The sequence below is a fragment of the Cyphellophora attinorum genome (assembly GCF_001299255.1).
Source record: "Cyphellophora attinorum strain CBS 131958 chromosome Unknown Contig18, whole genome shotgun sequence".
Lineage (NCBI taxonomy): Eukaryota > Fungi > Ascomycota > Eurotiomycetes > Chaetothyriales > Cyphellophoraceae > Cyphellophora > Cyphellophora attinorum.
Window position 1 is genome coordinate 113,013 of NW_017253246.1, and position 15,103 is coordinate 128,115.

The window sequence follows — 15,103 nt, forward strand, 5'->3', positions numbered from 1 at the left end:
AATCCATAGAGCGTTCCCAAGGTATCTGGAAACAGCAAAGACATTCCTATGGACAGCGTCCAGAAATCGATGCTTGTCATCACTCATCTTTGCTTGGTTGTCTGAAGTCCTGAAATCGTGATGTCTCATATCCTAGACCTCCCAAGCTCCAGAACGTCGTCTCTCGCAGCACCAACCTTGCCGGCGACTTCGTACATGCCTCGATCGACCTCCCCAAAGACGTACTTGAGCAGCTGTAATTGATGCTCTGTCTCGCCCACATTCTGACCATTCTCAACACCCAGATTCATCCTGTCGTTCAATTGTCTCTCCTTACTCCGGATCTTGTCTTCCAGTCCACCCACGAAGTCTTCGATCTCCGCCAACAGCTCGCGATTGCTACTCATTAGCCCCGCCATCTCGCCCGCCCGGTTATTGAACATTTCCACCAGATTTTTCGGCCCACTGTCATCAACATCCTCGCCCGGTAACTGCATCGTCTCTCCTTTCGTGTCTGCCTTCGTGCTCGACTTCAGTGTCTGCGGATTGTTCCACCACCCGCTGAGTCCGCTCCCGCCATACACTCCTCCATTGATGCTCTCATTCTGCTTGTGACCCACTTGATACTGCCGCGGTACTTTCAGTCTGTCCACTGCGCGGAACACGCATTTTGCTTCGCCTTCTCCCTTCTTCAGCGTGCCGTCTCTAACAGCCACGACCGCTTCGGCATCGTTCTCGAGACCGTTTGTCAGGTGCTCGAGCTGGGCGGACACCAGATCCAATCCGGCAGGCAGATTCTGCCCGAGCTCTTCCAGCTTCCGTATTATGTCTGGTATCTGGCCTGCGAGTTGTATCTGGTTGAGGATCGCAGTATCTAAGCCTTCAATCACTCGCTGAATATCTGGATGTGCTGCGTCGTATTTCGTGGTGGGTCGGAGGTGTTCGAGGTCGATCGCCGTGGAAGAGATGTTCCTGAGATTGTCAGAGATGCAAGACCTGTTCGTGCGAGGGCTTACGTAGATGTTTGCTGCTGTGGCTGCTGTGAAGCGGCAGGCTGTTGTACTTGAGAGAAAGTAAAGGCTGGTTGGGTGGTCGATTTGTTTTGTGATGGCGCGAAATTGAATTGGAAAGGCGCTGCCATACCGGCGACTGCGCAGAGGGCGAAAGGGTCCGCAGTCTTGTAGTCGCTATGCTATAGTCTCGCAGATGTTCTGGCCAGTATTATGGGAAACACGACTTTTGGAAACAAGAAGCAACACGTCCCCGCGCACCGCCGTATTTTGAGATCCATGAGAAGCCGTTGCCTTGTTGCCTGACGATCCCATTCATTGTTTCTTTTGTACTGAAGGTGCACATGGTAGGTTGTCCCGAATCCAGTGACCCTCATGACCGTCACGAGTCGCAGCACCGACCGGCCAACTCGAAGGTGATTTCATGGACAAGAGCTTTGAGGCGAAGTGTCTCGCACAATTGCCAATCACCGCGAGCATACAAGAAAGTGATTCAACGCGCGCCAGTCTGAACGATGAATATCGCAGTCTGCAATGGACAGCGGACGGAACCTGCTTGCTCGCAGCTGACTATAATAACAACATCAAGACTATCGTGGTGCCCGTCGACCTCCTCGAGAGTCGTGATGACCCTCTTGTGCTAGAGATCTACTCAAGTCTATCCTCTCCTGAGCCAGTGAGAGCCCTTGCAGGCGCACCGTTCTTCGATTTGCAGTCGCCAAGCACCGCTCTGATCTTGTCCTCCGTCCGAGACCATCCTCTTCACCTGAGCTCTGCACTGAACGGCGAGAGGATCGCAGTCTATCCACTGATCAATCCTATGACAGAAGAGTATATTTGTCCAAATTCACTTACCTTCAGTCTTGACGGGACCCACATCATCGCAGGATCAGAGTCACGGCTCTCAACCTTTGACATCTCTCGACCCGGATCCGGCCCGTTGCATTACACTCAGACCGGGCCTAAAAACATCAAAGATGATCGCTGGAATCCGAGCACGAGACTACGTGGCATCATATCTGCTCTGGACATTGAATCAGCATCGAATGTTCTGGCAGCGGGCACCTTCAGCCGGAGCGTCGGTCTGTACGAAGCAGGAGGCTCTGGAACTTGCGTTGGGGCTTTCTCGGTCGACGGTAACGCAGCTGATGCAGAGATTGGAGGCAGCGGCATAACCCAGGTCAAATGGAGCAAATGTGGTCGGTATCTCCACATTGCAGAGCGCAACAGCGACGGAATTTTGATCTACGATATTCGAAGCACGGGGCAGCTCCTTTCTTGGTGTACGGGGCGGTCTGCTGTGACCAACCAAAGGCTATCCTTCGACTTGGGCTCAACGGTCGATGAGGGGTATCATATTTCGGCCGGTGGCGTGGACGGGTTGGTCCGGACCTGGAAGGACGCTCACAAGCAAGAAGGGGCAATAGCTCCCATTGAGAGCATGCGAAGTCATACAGGCAAGTCAGGTTCTTGCCAGGGTTTCTCCCCTGCTGACTGATAAATTTAGATGCTGTCTCTGGGACTGCTGCGCACCACGCCGGAGGCGTTCTTGCCACAGCTTCTGGGCGCGACTACTTCAAGCAGCATGAATCGGACACAGCTGCTCGAGATGCGCGCATCAAAATATGGCTCGTCGACCACTGAGCAGCACTCAGCAATTGTACCGACTGTTCTCCTGAAAATCTTGGCGTAGGGCGGACATCAGCGACTGCAAGGCGTCCATTATCGATCTCCAAATCACGAGCAGAACCTTCCAGTGCATCGAATGTGACTCAAGGAAGGGCGCATCGGGAGGATAAGTATATGCTAGCCATCTTCCTTGGAAAGCCAAGGCTTCTTCTGCGTCAGCAGGTACTACGGAAAATGGTGAGTGATCCAATCTAGCCATTATTGAATCGTGGCAACTAACCTAAAAAGTCCACCGCCATGCCTTGTACCAAACTACTCTACCAGGAGCAAGGCAGTCTCCACCAACATGATGCCAGCATTGTCGGCATCGAGGCGCTCCCAACACCAGAAGACGCCACCAAGTCTGAGCAGCCAGCAAACTCGCATGTACTATATTTGGACGAGACAATATTCCACGTCCAGGGCGGCGGTCAGCCCTTCGATGTTGGCACCATTCGTCCTTCTCCGGATTCCGTGAACGGCAATGACGCAACCTCCCATACCAAAAATCAGTCAGAATTCCATGTAACGTCAGTACGCAACGGTGAAGCCAACACTGTGCGCCACGCAGGCTACTTTGTCCCCGCAACTACAGACCAACCCTTCCAACCCAAAACCAAAGTCCACCTCTCCATAGATGTTCCCCGTCGCCAACTTCACTCCCGCATCCACTCTGCCGGCCATATTCTCGGGGTCGCCATAATGCGCCTCTCCCGCGCCGGCACCCTTCCGCCACTCACTGAGACCAAGGCCAAGCACTACCCGGGCGACGCATCCGTCGAGTTCCAGGGACTCATCGATGGCAAGTTCAAGGATGCGATCCAGCAGGCGACAGACGAGTTGGTCGCGGAAGGGAGACCGCTGCACATCCGGTTTTGGAGTCGCGAAGAGTGCGAGAAGAATGGCGTGGCACTTCCCGAGAAGATAGATGGGGATATGTTCCGGGCGGTGGAAATCGAGGGTTGTGGAGCTTATGCATGCGGCGGGACTCACGTCAGTAAGACCGACGAAGTAGGCAGAGTCGTAGTGAGAAGCATTCGACGGCAGAAGGGAGGTACGAGGGTTGGTTACTTCGTTGAAGAGAAGTAGTCAGCCTTTGCGGGACTGGCAGCGAGCATGCACTATAGACGAAATTAGAGGTTCCAGCGCAGCCGCACGAGTTGGATGCATGAGGATCTACAAATGCCTCACTCAGCTGGCCGAGCTCGCCTTGACTTCCTTATGCCCATGATGACCACCGCTGTCCTTCAGCAGTACTCTGACGCCCTGACTCTCCTTCCTCGCGAATGGCGCGAAGAAATCATGCTCCATGTTCACGTCTTCTGGACCTGTCTCCCACAGCTTCGCCGCCTGCCCATACCTCCAGACAAAGTTCGCCGTGGTGAGGTACAGTGTCATCAGTGCTAGCTCCTTCCCAATACAGCTGCGAGCACCTCTGCCGAAAGGCACAAAGTATCTCTCCATCTGCTTCTTTTGTTCTGGCGTGGCTGTGACCCAACGGTCGGGGTCGAAGTTCATGGGCTGCGGAAAGACAGCAGAATTCGTTAGTGGATCGGAGCTGTTGACGCTAATTACTGTTCCTGGTGGGAGGACGTGCTCGTTATATGTCAGTGGACTTCGTTGGCTGATACGTGGGAGGCGCCCGGAGACGCTGTTCGACAACCGCAAAGCTTCGTTAATTGTGGCCGTCAGATAGACGAGATCTTGCAAAGACTTGTAGTCTAGCAGAATGTCGGCGTCGGGACCGTGACCCTCAACGAAATGCCTAAGCTCGGCAAGCAATTTTCCGCGAATCGAGCTGTTCGAGAGGATGTGATAGGTGATGCGATCCAGAATCGAGCCAGTCGTTTCAGTGCCCGCCCCAGCCAGAGTACGCGCTTCCTGAGCAATTCTGTCGACTGTCTTCTCGCTCTCGGGAAGCGATTCAGAATTGACGATGCCGTCGAGGACGCTTTTGTCGCTGCGTTTGGCCGCGTTGACGACTTCAGCGGCTTGTTTGGCAAAGGAATCGAAATAGTCTATCTGAGAGGACTTTCAGTAGGTGCAGAGGAACAGAGGTCCTGGACTTACAGCACTGAAGCCGTGCATTTCATTCTCGGGCGGTCGTGGAAATAGATGGAGGTACCAGTCCGAGAATCTGAGCAGCAAAGGAAAAAGGAACCGCAGGTGTCGGTTCCAGATCGCTAATTGAGCAATGGACCGAGCTTGCGTGTCATATGGTTTCGACAGATCAGTGTGGTCAAGCATCTTGAAGCCTCGAGGCAGGCTGTACGCTGTCACATTCTCGAATGTCAAGCATCGATACGCATTGGACATATTCACGGGATGGCCTGCCTTCATGAAAACATCCAGCTTGCTGCAAAGGTTGAGGACTTTCTCTCGAGATGTCTCTTCGAGTTTCGCGATTGCAGAGGTGGAAAAGAACCGGCTCATGGCTTGCCTTCGCAAACGATGGATTGCGGCATCAGCGGTGCCAAAGCCTGCATCTGCCGAGCCGATGAAGGCATAGTACCATGGGTCCTTGTCGAGCTTGCCGGTCACATTCTGTACTTGCTCGTAGAAGTCGGGATCAGATATGTGGACTTCATTAGGTCCTATTCGAACGAGCGGGCCTTTCTCGTCGTCAGTGCTGTAATAAAAGAGGTTCGGAGGGCGTTGCTACCATGAACGTCATGCAGACGTCTGATCTCGAATATAAACTTTCCCTCGAGTAAGCAATCGAAGTAGAATTCGTAGAGGCCGGACAAAGCAGCAAGCTTTGGACCGGGGACTGAGGATAAGGGATGGAACAATATTCGGTAAACTGCTGTCGCAAGAGTTGTGATTGCTGCTAAGCAGAAGGCCCATGGAATAATGCCCATGTTGATGCTGAGCGGCTGTCACCTATATGAGAGTATGAGAAATTCGCTAAGGAGATCCGAATGCCCGTCTATGGCAACCAATACTGACATGTCGAAGAGCATGACTGCACGAATAGTCACGAATTTGAGGCCGCCTCGTCCTCGTTTAGCATGCCTACCTCTCTGCGACAGATCCAGAAATCCCACTGCACACTGCATAGGCGCCATTGGTATCGATGATGCCATTGTAGAATGGCTGCCGAAAGTGTAATGTCATTCACCAATGAAAGGAGAGATGTTCCTGCAATAGGTATTTTCAGTACACTTCGTTCATGCCTTCTGGTTGTGGACCGGCACCAATATGTACGGGTTTCCAATATCAACCTCGCCCCTGTCCTGCATGAAATCGTCAGTGTTCGATGAAGGGCTGCATGATACAATACATCTGGCAGCAGATGGGAGCCGACCGCGGCACCGAGCCGCTGTGGCGTCGACTGTTGCAAAGATCGACCTTCGCCTACGCTGCCTGCAGGGCTCCCCAGCGTGTCTGACCCAGACGTGGCATCTCGCCTGCCATTGTTAAATTACCGCCACCAACGACCGGCTGGTGGGTAGGCGCAAAAGTAAACTCTGGTACTGCTGCTTCGTCTAGGCGTGTCAACCTCCGTGCTCATGCTTTTCGTGGATATGAGTTAGCAAGAGCCGGAGCTGATTGCTGCTTGAGGAAGGAGCCCTGGGTACAAGCGCACTTGGATTTAGGCAGTCCTTGTCGCATCACGGCAACAGCAGCCTTGAGCGCTACGGCTGTTCGTGCTGTCGTATCATAGAGTTTCTGATGGTGAAGTCGGGAATGGCCGGTCACCAGTACAGTAGGTAGGTACTATCCTTGTTGCCACATCAAGTGCCATGCGAGCAGAGTCTGTCAGGGGACGATGTCGTGACTTCAAAGGTTGAAGGGGCGATCCTCAACACTACTTCGCGGCGGTGTCGATGTTCTGTGCAAGTGACGAGCAGTGAGCGTTGAACAATCCGGTCAAGGCCACGGGCGGTTTGTTCATGATGGTCATCGCTACAAGAGACTTGCGAAAGTCGCCGTCAACAACAGAGACGTTGCGTCGTCGATCAGGTCTATACGCAGATTCCTTCCACGAATCGTGTATGGTGTTTGCCCATGCTGCGCGCGGACGATCTACTTCACTTTGCGTGAGTCATGAACGACTTCACTTATCTCGACTTCACTTGTTATTGCCTCGCGTGAAGTTCCTTCACTATGCGAAACAGCCTTGCGCCAACGGTCTACAAATATCTCGCAGTCAATTACTCTGCTTCGCCACTATCAACCACGACTTGTTGACCTGGCAACCTCCGATCTTCGCAACCGTCTTCGACACTGCAAACGACTTCTTTCGAATAAGCGACCATTTCAATAACCTGGTCGCACTCCAGAAGCGCGTTGCCATCGACCCAAGCTAGTACGGGTTGTCGACCTCTCTTGCATCGCCAGTCGCATAGTCGCAGCTGGGTCGTACACAAGTTCCGCCTTGCTCCCGGCCAGACCTCCCACTGCAACCAAAACCAGTATTTGGTAAAGAGACGTTGTATGCGCCATCGTCACTCAATCCACGACAAGTTGGTGGCGCGTCACTGGTTCTGAGACCTGCACATTGACTCACGACCTCTCACCAGTATTGCGATAGAAAGGTTGTCTTCAAGTACGCACTTGCCTCGATCGCCACGCCCGCGCAGAGGTCACTGTGTCATCTTTCACGAAAAGACACAAGCCGACTTGACAACATTACATTGACTGCCGACGGCTCGCATGCGACAGGCCTTGTCCATATCAATATGTCGGCCCCACCCTCCAACCACGACCAATCTGATGAGGACCGCAAGGATCACATGCAAGTCCCGCATCGGCCTATGCTATTTCAAAACCAGCCTATGACGACTGGTCCGTCTTATGGTCCGTACTCGATGAGCGCCTTCCCACCTATGATGCAGAACATGCAAATGGGCTTCCCGACCCACCCGATCAACCCGAACCACATGACCGCTTATGGCACTGCTATGGACGAGCGTCTGCCCGACCGCAACGCTCTCCTCCAGGCGAAGACCCAGGCTCAGCATATCTATCGCTCATACCACCCCGGCGGCGGCAAAGTGACCAATGACTCCATCCGTGCCGGCCTCTTGAATACCGAAACCTTCAAGCTTGACAATCTTCCAAAGTCCGCGGATCTCTTCAAGGCGCCGGACTACGACGAGAGCATCTCCACTCACTTTCCTGATGCATTGACAGCCGAATTCTACCGAGTCGCAGCACGGCCAGAGAAGCCAGCAGCAGCTCGCGACCCGACCATCCCGGAGACTGCTGGCGCTTTAAAAGCTCACGTCGTGGCGCTCATTCATGCGTTCAACTCATGGGAAGACGCTGATGACAACGAAGGAATGCTGAAACCCTTCAAGAACCAGACTCGCGACCAGAAGCTTGTCGAATGTATGTGCTGGGGACTTCTCAAGGCCTGCATCGATCGCAGCCGTGCAGATGCACCACTCATGCAGGCTTGGGACGAGTCGAAAGCCAAGAACGCCGGCAACATTGGTACCTTTGCGGAACGCTTCGATGAGATCGTCTACGCCATGACCAAATCCAAGACCATCTGCAAGCACTTGTTCGATGCTCCATACAGTGCGGTCTTCATTGATGATCCATCCAGGGCTGTCAGCCGTGTCAAAGCCAATCGCGACCTCAACAAGATGAAGGCCGAGCAGATGAGTGTCGGTAAGCGCATTCGTGACGAAGAAGCCCAGAAGAATGGCGACTACACCCCATCGAAGCGCTCAAAGACTCCTGGTCGACTCAACCGCAGCACACCTCGTGAGCCAAGAACACCCACTGGTCCGACCACACCTACCTCCAGTCGATACGATACACCTGGTTCATATCTCCGCGACGGTACTCCGATCAATGGCTCCTCTCACAGTCCGTCCGACATCATGCAGTCCCCCTCAACTCGACGTTCTCTTCGTCAGACTCGTCGGCCAGAAAGCTACGCTCCAGCGATCCCAGATGAGCCCAGTCCGACACCAGACGGCGAGCTCCATCCAGACGAGAACGGCCAAGTCGAGATCTCAGGCGAGCAACATCTTCTCAACAACGCACACAGTGATCGCATGTCAGACACCGACGTCAAAAGCGAAGCTCACTCCATGACGCCACAAATGGGCTTCAACCAAGCAATGATGACGCCTGACCAGCATGCATACATGCAGCAGATGATGTTCGGGGGCCACATGGGCAACATGGGCAATATTGGCAACAACATGATGCCTTCAGGAATGAATCAGAATATGCACAATGCCTTTTATGGGATTCGTCACTATGATGGTCCGTCGCGCACCCCCTACAACTCGTTCAACCGCGGCCCTTACCGTGGCAGCACTCCTCGTCACGGACTGATGCGTCCTCAAGGCATGGGTCATGGTGCTTCGCAGCACAACAATATGATGCCCAACACTTCCCACGCTCAGCAGTGGGCTGCTGGAGGCTACAACCAGAACTACAACCCAAGCTTCGATTTCGGCGGACACCCCGAGGAGCTGCAGGGCCCGGGTGTGTTCACCGGCGTCAATGGTGTCAACGGTGATGAGAGCCATGCTCAGCAGGATCATGGCAGTGATGCTGATCATGACGGCCCTGCTGGCAATGTTGGTGGAGCTGATGCTGGTGGCGGCCACTCGAGCTAGAAGATCAGTCCGCCATGCCAGATCTGAGCGACTGTGCATACAAGAGCGTGCCGCATGTACGAAATATTGCGCCAGATGTCGGATCTTTCGACAACCGATATCCAGTCTCCTTTCATTATCAATCAGTGTCCACGTATCGACCCGATTCTGGAGGAACGGCACTAAACACGGGTGCCCACATAGATATGAGCGATCTCAGCGATACGAACGGTGCACTACAGCAAAAAGGGTTCCAACGAGCTATGGCGTTCACGATATTCAGACAGGAAAAGACCATGAGCTCTTGCTTTGGCGCACAGAAACGGTGTCTCGAAGTCGGATAGGCTGGATCAGCGAGCTCATTGACACAAAGCTGGCTGTCGAAGAAACAGCTTGTACAGGATGTGATAGATAGCTTGAATACTGCACATACGTAGCCAATACCATACGTGAAAACCCCGATGCCTGTCAAGTATACTCGTGGACTTTGCTCAGATCTTCTGTGCCTCAGTGATGGTATAATCTTGACTGCTGCTACCTGCTAGGACTTCAAGCCGACGATGCGAGGCGTTCAGAGCTGGACGCGAAGATAACGCCGGCATTGTCACTGGCGAGTACATTCCGCCCACGGAGTCCTTTACATATGGGTGCACCGCGCAGTGGGACGATGCGCCTCCTGCCGTCGCTATCAGCCAGTGACAGACGTCTGTCCGGTCAATGAGTGACTGCATCACAACCAATCAACAGCCTGGTCACGCAACCAAACCAACGAGGCGCAGTATGGCAGCATTCACAGCTTCAACAACAAACGGCGTGCACTCGTAGTGCATGCCCATGCCGGGTCAATGCGCGCTAAAAGTGGTCATCGATGGTGCCCACCCCAGGGCGCCAGTGCTGCACAGCCCTGTCTCGACATTGGAAACCGACAATGCAGGGACGATGATGCTGAAGAATGCGGCGGAGAAGGTGCGAATGAATGTTGTAGCTTGACGGTGCGGCAACAACTTGAATGGTCGAAAAGCCCTTCGTGCCTGCCTTGCAACCATCGTGATCACGTGCACTGAATTCACCTGCAACACACACAATCTTCCAACTCCCTGCCCTCGTCTGCCCAACGCGCCCCCAGCACTCCCCTGCGTCAAAAGCGGGGCCCAAGCATACTGTACAACTTCCATGTACAATTGAGCTCGGGGCGGCGCAAATGCATGGTTGATAGCAAAATTTGTACCTGAGGATGCGTGAATGGACCGATAGAAGCTGGGAATTGCCGAATTAGGAAAGGCGCTTTCCCAATTTGGTCGATGATTTTGACGACGTAGACCAGCGACGACGATGTTGCGCAAACTTGCGCGTTGCTTGCGCAGGGTGCGGATTGTGTGTCTGATACCGTCTGCAGAGTTTGGCTGTGATTGGGAGGGATTTGCTATCAATACCTGAGTATTTTGTTTTGGTGTGATTTCAGGGCGAAGTTTCTTTTTCTTGCGCATTTGAGGAACAAGCATGCGCAGACTTGCGCAGTAGTTGCGCAGAATGCGCATTACAAGGCTCCCCAGTGCACGACCAAGTTCTGCTTTCAGACTCGAAGCATGCAAAACTTCTAGCACTGTCGTCTTACTGACTCAGCCATCATCACCAGCAACACCACTCGAATGCCGGAAATACTTCATCCCAACCCACGCGACAACAACCCACACCCACGCCATCACTGCCGTCAACACCATAAGGGCGGGATAGTAGCCCACGATAGGCAAGCTCGCATCATCCTCCAGCTCCGGCGGAGCGTACGGCGTCTCCCCTACGTCCCACGCCCACGACCAAACACCGAAGCAGGAGCCCATGCCAACGACGAAGACGACGTAGGTGACGATGAGGATGATGTAGCCCCAGAAGGCGGTAAGGTCGTACGAATGGACGAGCTCGTCGTCGTCTTCGTCTTCAGCATCGGATAGATCTGGCGAGCCGGCGACAGATTGTGGCTCAGAGGCCAGGGGGGAGCGCGCTAGAGCGGCGTGCTGCTGTTGAGCGGCGACATGTGCGGCGGTATGAGAAGATGCGAAGTACCCAAAATGGTTGGTCGAGCGCCGGATGGTATCGCTGAGCAGCGACGGGGCTGTAGAGATTGATGCGGCGATCGAGGATGGGCCGACTGATGGATAGATCCAGGATGAGGAGATAGATGCTGCCGAGTCAATGCTGGACCGTGTAGGAATCTTTCTCAGGGTGGGAAAGCGGGAAGATGACTGGGTAGAGTCGGCTCGGGCAGTGGTGAAAGCATCGGCGGCGCCGTCGTTGCTGCCGATTTGTACGTTATCGTCTGATGATGTCGAAGCAGTGTGCTGGTGGTGAGGAACCGCTGGGTCTGCTGACGGTGCAGTAGCACGAAGTGAGGGGATTGAGACACGAGAGAGGCTTCGGAATGGTGCTTGCCAGCGCGGCGGCGCTGCCGGAGGATGCTCGGGCGACGAGGATGGCGAATCAGCGGACGTAGAATCGAGTGAGGGACGAGGCGTGGGCGATTGTGTCGGACTAGTAATCTCTTCCAGTGACGATGGTTCTGCTACCGGACTGGACACAATCGGACTGGAAAGCGGTGACTTCCCTTTACGATCTTTTTCTTTCTCCTTGCCTTTCCCAAGCACAGTCTTGCGCAGTGAACTCTTCCGCTTGCGCCTCTGTGAGTCCGCGACTGCCCCAGTCATAGCACTGCTGCTGCGATTCTTCTCTCCCGTTGGAGTGCCATCTTGACTACCGCGGTCGCTACTGCTGGTGCGAAGCAGCTTCATGAAGTTCCCACTCAGCGATCGTCTGTGGGGAGGCAGCTTCTTCTTTGATGCCGCATCTTTCGCCCCGTCTTTGCCATGTTCATCTAGACTTGAGACGGACGGATCGTCCGCCGTAGGGCCCGCATTGTCATCGATCGCAGGGAATGGAGTTGTCTCTGTAGGCGTTTCGCCTTCGGAGGGCGCATCCATGGCAGACCACAGCGTCGAACCTCAACATATTGCGCGCGGCTGCAAGGCACGAGAACCTAGCACATGCGTGCGTCGATAACGACTACAGTCGCGGAATGGAGGTGGCTCCTAGGACTATGTATATTGCAGGTTTCTCCAAATATCGCTGCTCAGAATTCGCCGAGACGCATTTGTCAACCGGCTTCAAGTAACTACCTTTGTACTCCCTTTGGCTCGTCCCAAGTTCATCACGGCGCACTCTGTGGGGCATTTCCTTCTGGGAGCTGCCATGGTCATTCTCAATATTGTACAGCCCTGACGGGAAACCTTTATTGCGCTACTTCGCGGAATACTTTCTTTCACACAGCAAACATATGGAATAGCTTGACGATCTACCACGAGAAGAAGCAAGCTCACTTGAATATTTGAGACATACGTTGATTAGGTTACAGAGTACACAATAGTGGTAGTCCTCTCGCAGGCTTTTTAAGCCTGACCGTAATGCTATGCATAAGGTAAACGTCACAGGTCAAAACACCTTCGCTTCGAGCAGAAAACGATGTGGCTCAAGAAGCTCCCCAAACAGTCGAATTGACCTCGAATAAACAAAGCCATACCCACGCCATTGATGCACAACTCTCTGATACATTTCCCGATTCATGATCGGCCCTGCGCATCACCGCAACGGCACCTTGACATCCTGCACACCCTTCTTCAACACCTCGTCCAACGACCACCTTGGGCTGACCACTAAGCTCTTGCTAACTTTGTCATGCTTCTCAAGTCGCTTCCTGCTTTGCTCCATCTCCCAGCTCACGCCCTCAGGTAAAGGCGGGGCGCCACCAGCGATGCCACTGGCGAACTTCAACTGCAGGACGTTGCCAATCTCATCACAAGCAGCGAGTACGCGGTCCATGTCTTCTTTGTTGTGTGCGGCTGAGATGCAGAACCTTGCACGGGAACTGATCAGTGGTGTTGCAGGATAGCCGACAACGACACAGGAGATCTTGCGTTTGAGCATTTCGTGCGAGAAGGCTGGCATCTTGGCAGGATGGTACAGCAGCAGCGGAATGATCGGGCTGTCGTCGTTGCCGTAGACGATGAAGCCCAGACGCTTGAGGCCGAGACGCAGGTATCTGGAGTTGAACGCAATGCGCTGCAGACGCTCCTCGCCCTGGCCAGGAACCAGCTCGCCATTGATCAGACGCAGAGCTGCCATGATCTGTGCAAGCACTGGAGGCTGGGTGTTTCACCATAGGCAGTGCCGGCGTTGGTGACGCGGAGCTTATCGATGCAAGCTTTGTCGCCTGCAATATAACCACCGTTGGCGCCGAACGATTTGGTCAGCGTGCCCATCAAGATATCGACCTCGGAAGGGTTAATGCCGAAGTAGTCACATACACCGCGGCCGCGAGGGCCCAGAGCACCGATGGAATGCGCTTCATCGACAAAGAGGTTGAATTTGTAGCGCTTCTTCAAACGGACGAGCCCAGGCAGATTGCACATTGTGCCTTCCATGGAATAAAGGCCCTCGACGACAACGAGAATCTTCTTCCACGGTCGGTGAGTGCGCGGCTGGCCTTGCGAGATAGCCTCGCGAAGCTTCTCCTCTAGACTGTGCATGTCGTTGTGTTTGAAGGCTTCGATCATTGCGCCCGAGAGACGAGAGCCGAAGCGGATTGAGGCGTGATTGAGTTCGTCCGAGATAATGAGATCGCCCTTGCCAACCAGGGCAGGGAAGATGGCGGCATTTGTGCCGAAGCCCATGGAGAAGACCATTGAATCTGGCTTGCCAACAAAGTCTGCAATAAGCTGCTCGCATTCAAGCGCCATGTCGGTAGTTCCGACGTCAGCACGCGTGCTGCAAGAGGACAATCCGGCTTTTCGGACAGCTTCTTCTGCAGCGTCGGCACAGGGACCGTCTGATTGAGCAAAACCAAGATAGTTATATGAGCTGATGTTCAGCGTCTCGGTTGTTGTGCCAGTCATTTTGAAGTGAAAGTTGCCGTCATCGGACGTCCGGTCGAGTAGATTGATGTACCGCCCGGGCACCCCTGTTGTAGGTCGATTGAAGCAATCATTGATGCGCATCTTGAGGCGACGCACATAGAAGTTGTCGAAGTCGCTGTTGAGTGCTGCATACCCATTGCGAGCTTTCAGGTTTCGGTACTTGTCTTCCTTGAATCGCATGCCGAAAAAGTCGCGAACATGCCCGAATATTATTAGGATGAGGTAGGAAATGTAGGTAGTGAGTAGGTAGAAGTAGGGCGGCTCATCAAGGACTGGCTCGGGAAATTCACCGCCTTGGTGCCGTGACGTGTATCGATGCGCGTTCGAGTTAAGAGGGCCGAATTGTGCATGTTGCCGTTGTAGTCTTCTGGCCTCTGCTGGCGAAGGTGGTTGGAAAAGAGTGGTCGCTGGCATGTCCATGTTCTGAGCGTCGGCCTGAGCGGTCGACAAGGAAATGGTAGGTAATGATAACGAGGGATTGGTGATCATGGGCGTGCCAGCCGAGTTAAGAAAGGCTTGCTCTTGAGCTCTACTCGCAGCTAACAGAGCCGCTGCAGCGGTCTGAGCCTCTTGCTTGTTTCTAGGCGAAGTCGAGAAGAATTGTGCTATCTTCGATGCCTTTGCAGAAGTCGATTTGACAAAGGTATTGCCGCCCTTTTCTGCTGGCGAAAAGGACGGCCAAGGAGTGGGAGGTGAACTGCTTAAAGCTTGCGAGAATCGACGCGGCATGGCCAGATGTTGTTGCAGCTGATCAGAGTGTGTCATTCAGTCCCTTCGTAGACCGACCACCGTGGTTTCTGGTTCGTGGTCGAGTCGGAGGCGTATGCGACAATCGGTGTGGAGAGTTGCGACGAGAGCGTGGCGGTGTAGGACTCGTGGGGCTCGGACCTGCTCCTCTCGAAACTGAGGGAGAATGCGG

General features: G+C 53.9%; 7 protein-coding genes across 7 annotated transcripts; 3 read left to right on the plus strand and 4 right to left on the minus strand.

Annotated features, from left to right (window-relative positions):
* Positions 1-125: 125 nt before the first annotated feature.
* On the minus strand, positions 126-1,120 carry AB675_4130 (uncharacterized protein; the record flags this gene model as incomplete). The annotated part of the gene is made up of 2 exons (XM_018144246.1): positions 126-951; positions 996-1,120. The coding sequence occupies 2 exons, from the start codon at positions 1,118-1,120 to the stop codon at positions 126-128; spliced, it is 951 nt and encodes a 316-aa protein (XP_017998593.1).
* Positions 1,121-1,413: 293 nt separating this feature from the next.
* AB675_4131 (Guanine nucleotide-binding protein negative regulator 1) lies at positions 1,414-2,633 on the plus strand (the record flags this gene model as incomplete). The annotated part of the gene is made up of 2 exons (XM_018144247.1): positions 1,414-2,455; positions 2,497-2,633. The coding sequence occupies 2 exons, from the start codon at positions 1,414-1,416 to the stop codon at positions 2,631-2,633; spliced, it is 1,179 nt and encodes a 392-aa protein (XP_017998450.1).
* Positions 2,634-2,915: 282 nt separating this feature from the next.
* Positions 2,916-3,746, plus strand: AB675_4132 (Alanine--tRNA ligase; the record flags this gene model as incomplete). The annotated part of the gene is made up of 1 exon (XM_018144248.1): positions 2,916-3,746. The coding sequence occupies one exon, from the start codon at positions 2,916-2,918 to the stop codon at positions 3,744-3,746; it is 831 nt and encodes a 276-aa protein (XP_017998644.1).
* A 102-nt stretch (positions 3,747-3,848) lies between these two features.
* On the minus strand, positions 3,849-5,518 carry AB675_4133 (Trichodiene oxygenase; the record flags this gene model as incomplete). The annotated part of the gene is made up of 3 exons (XM_018144249.1): positions 3,849-4,679; positions 4,728-5,269; positions 5,320-5,518. 3 exons carry the CDS (start codon positions 5,516-5,518, stop codon positions 3,849-3,851), a joined length of 1,572 nt encoding a protein of 523 aa, XP_017998508.1.
* A 1,824-nt stretch (positions 5,519-7,342) lies between these two features.
* Positions 7,343-9,244, plus strand: AB675_4134 (uncharacterized protein; the record flags this gene model as incomplete). The annotated part of the gene is made up of 1 exon (XM_018144250.1): positions 7,343-9,244. One exon carries the CDS (start codon positions 7,343-7,345, stop codon positions 9,242-9,244), a length of 1,902 nt encoding a protein of 633 aa, XP_017998507.1.
* Positions 9,245-10,842: 1,598 nt separating this feature from the next.
* Positions 10,843-12,195, minus strand: AB675_4135 (uncharacterized protein; the record flags this gene model as incomplete). The annotated part of the gene is made up of 1 exon (XM_018144251.1): positions 10,843-12,195. The coding sequence occupies one exon, from the start codon at positions 12,193-12,195 to the stop codon at positions 10,843-10,845; it is 1,353 nt and encodes a 450-aa protein (XP_017998474.1).
* Positions 12,196-12,850: 655 nt separating this feature from the next.
* Positions 12,851-14,913, minus strand: AB675_4136 (Serine palmitoyltransferase 2; the record flags this gene model as incomplete). The annotated part of the gene is made up of 2 exons (XM_018144252.1): positions 12,851-13,386; positions 13,428-14,913. The coding sequence occupies 2 exons, from the start codon at positions 14,911-14,913 to the stop codon at positions 12,851-12,853; spliced, it is 2,022 nt and encodes a 673-aa protein (XP_017998559.1).
* Between the last annotated feature and the right edge of the window lie 190 nt (positions 14,914-15,103).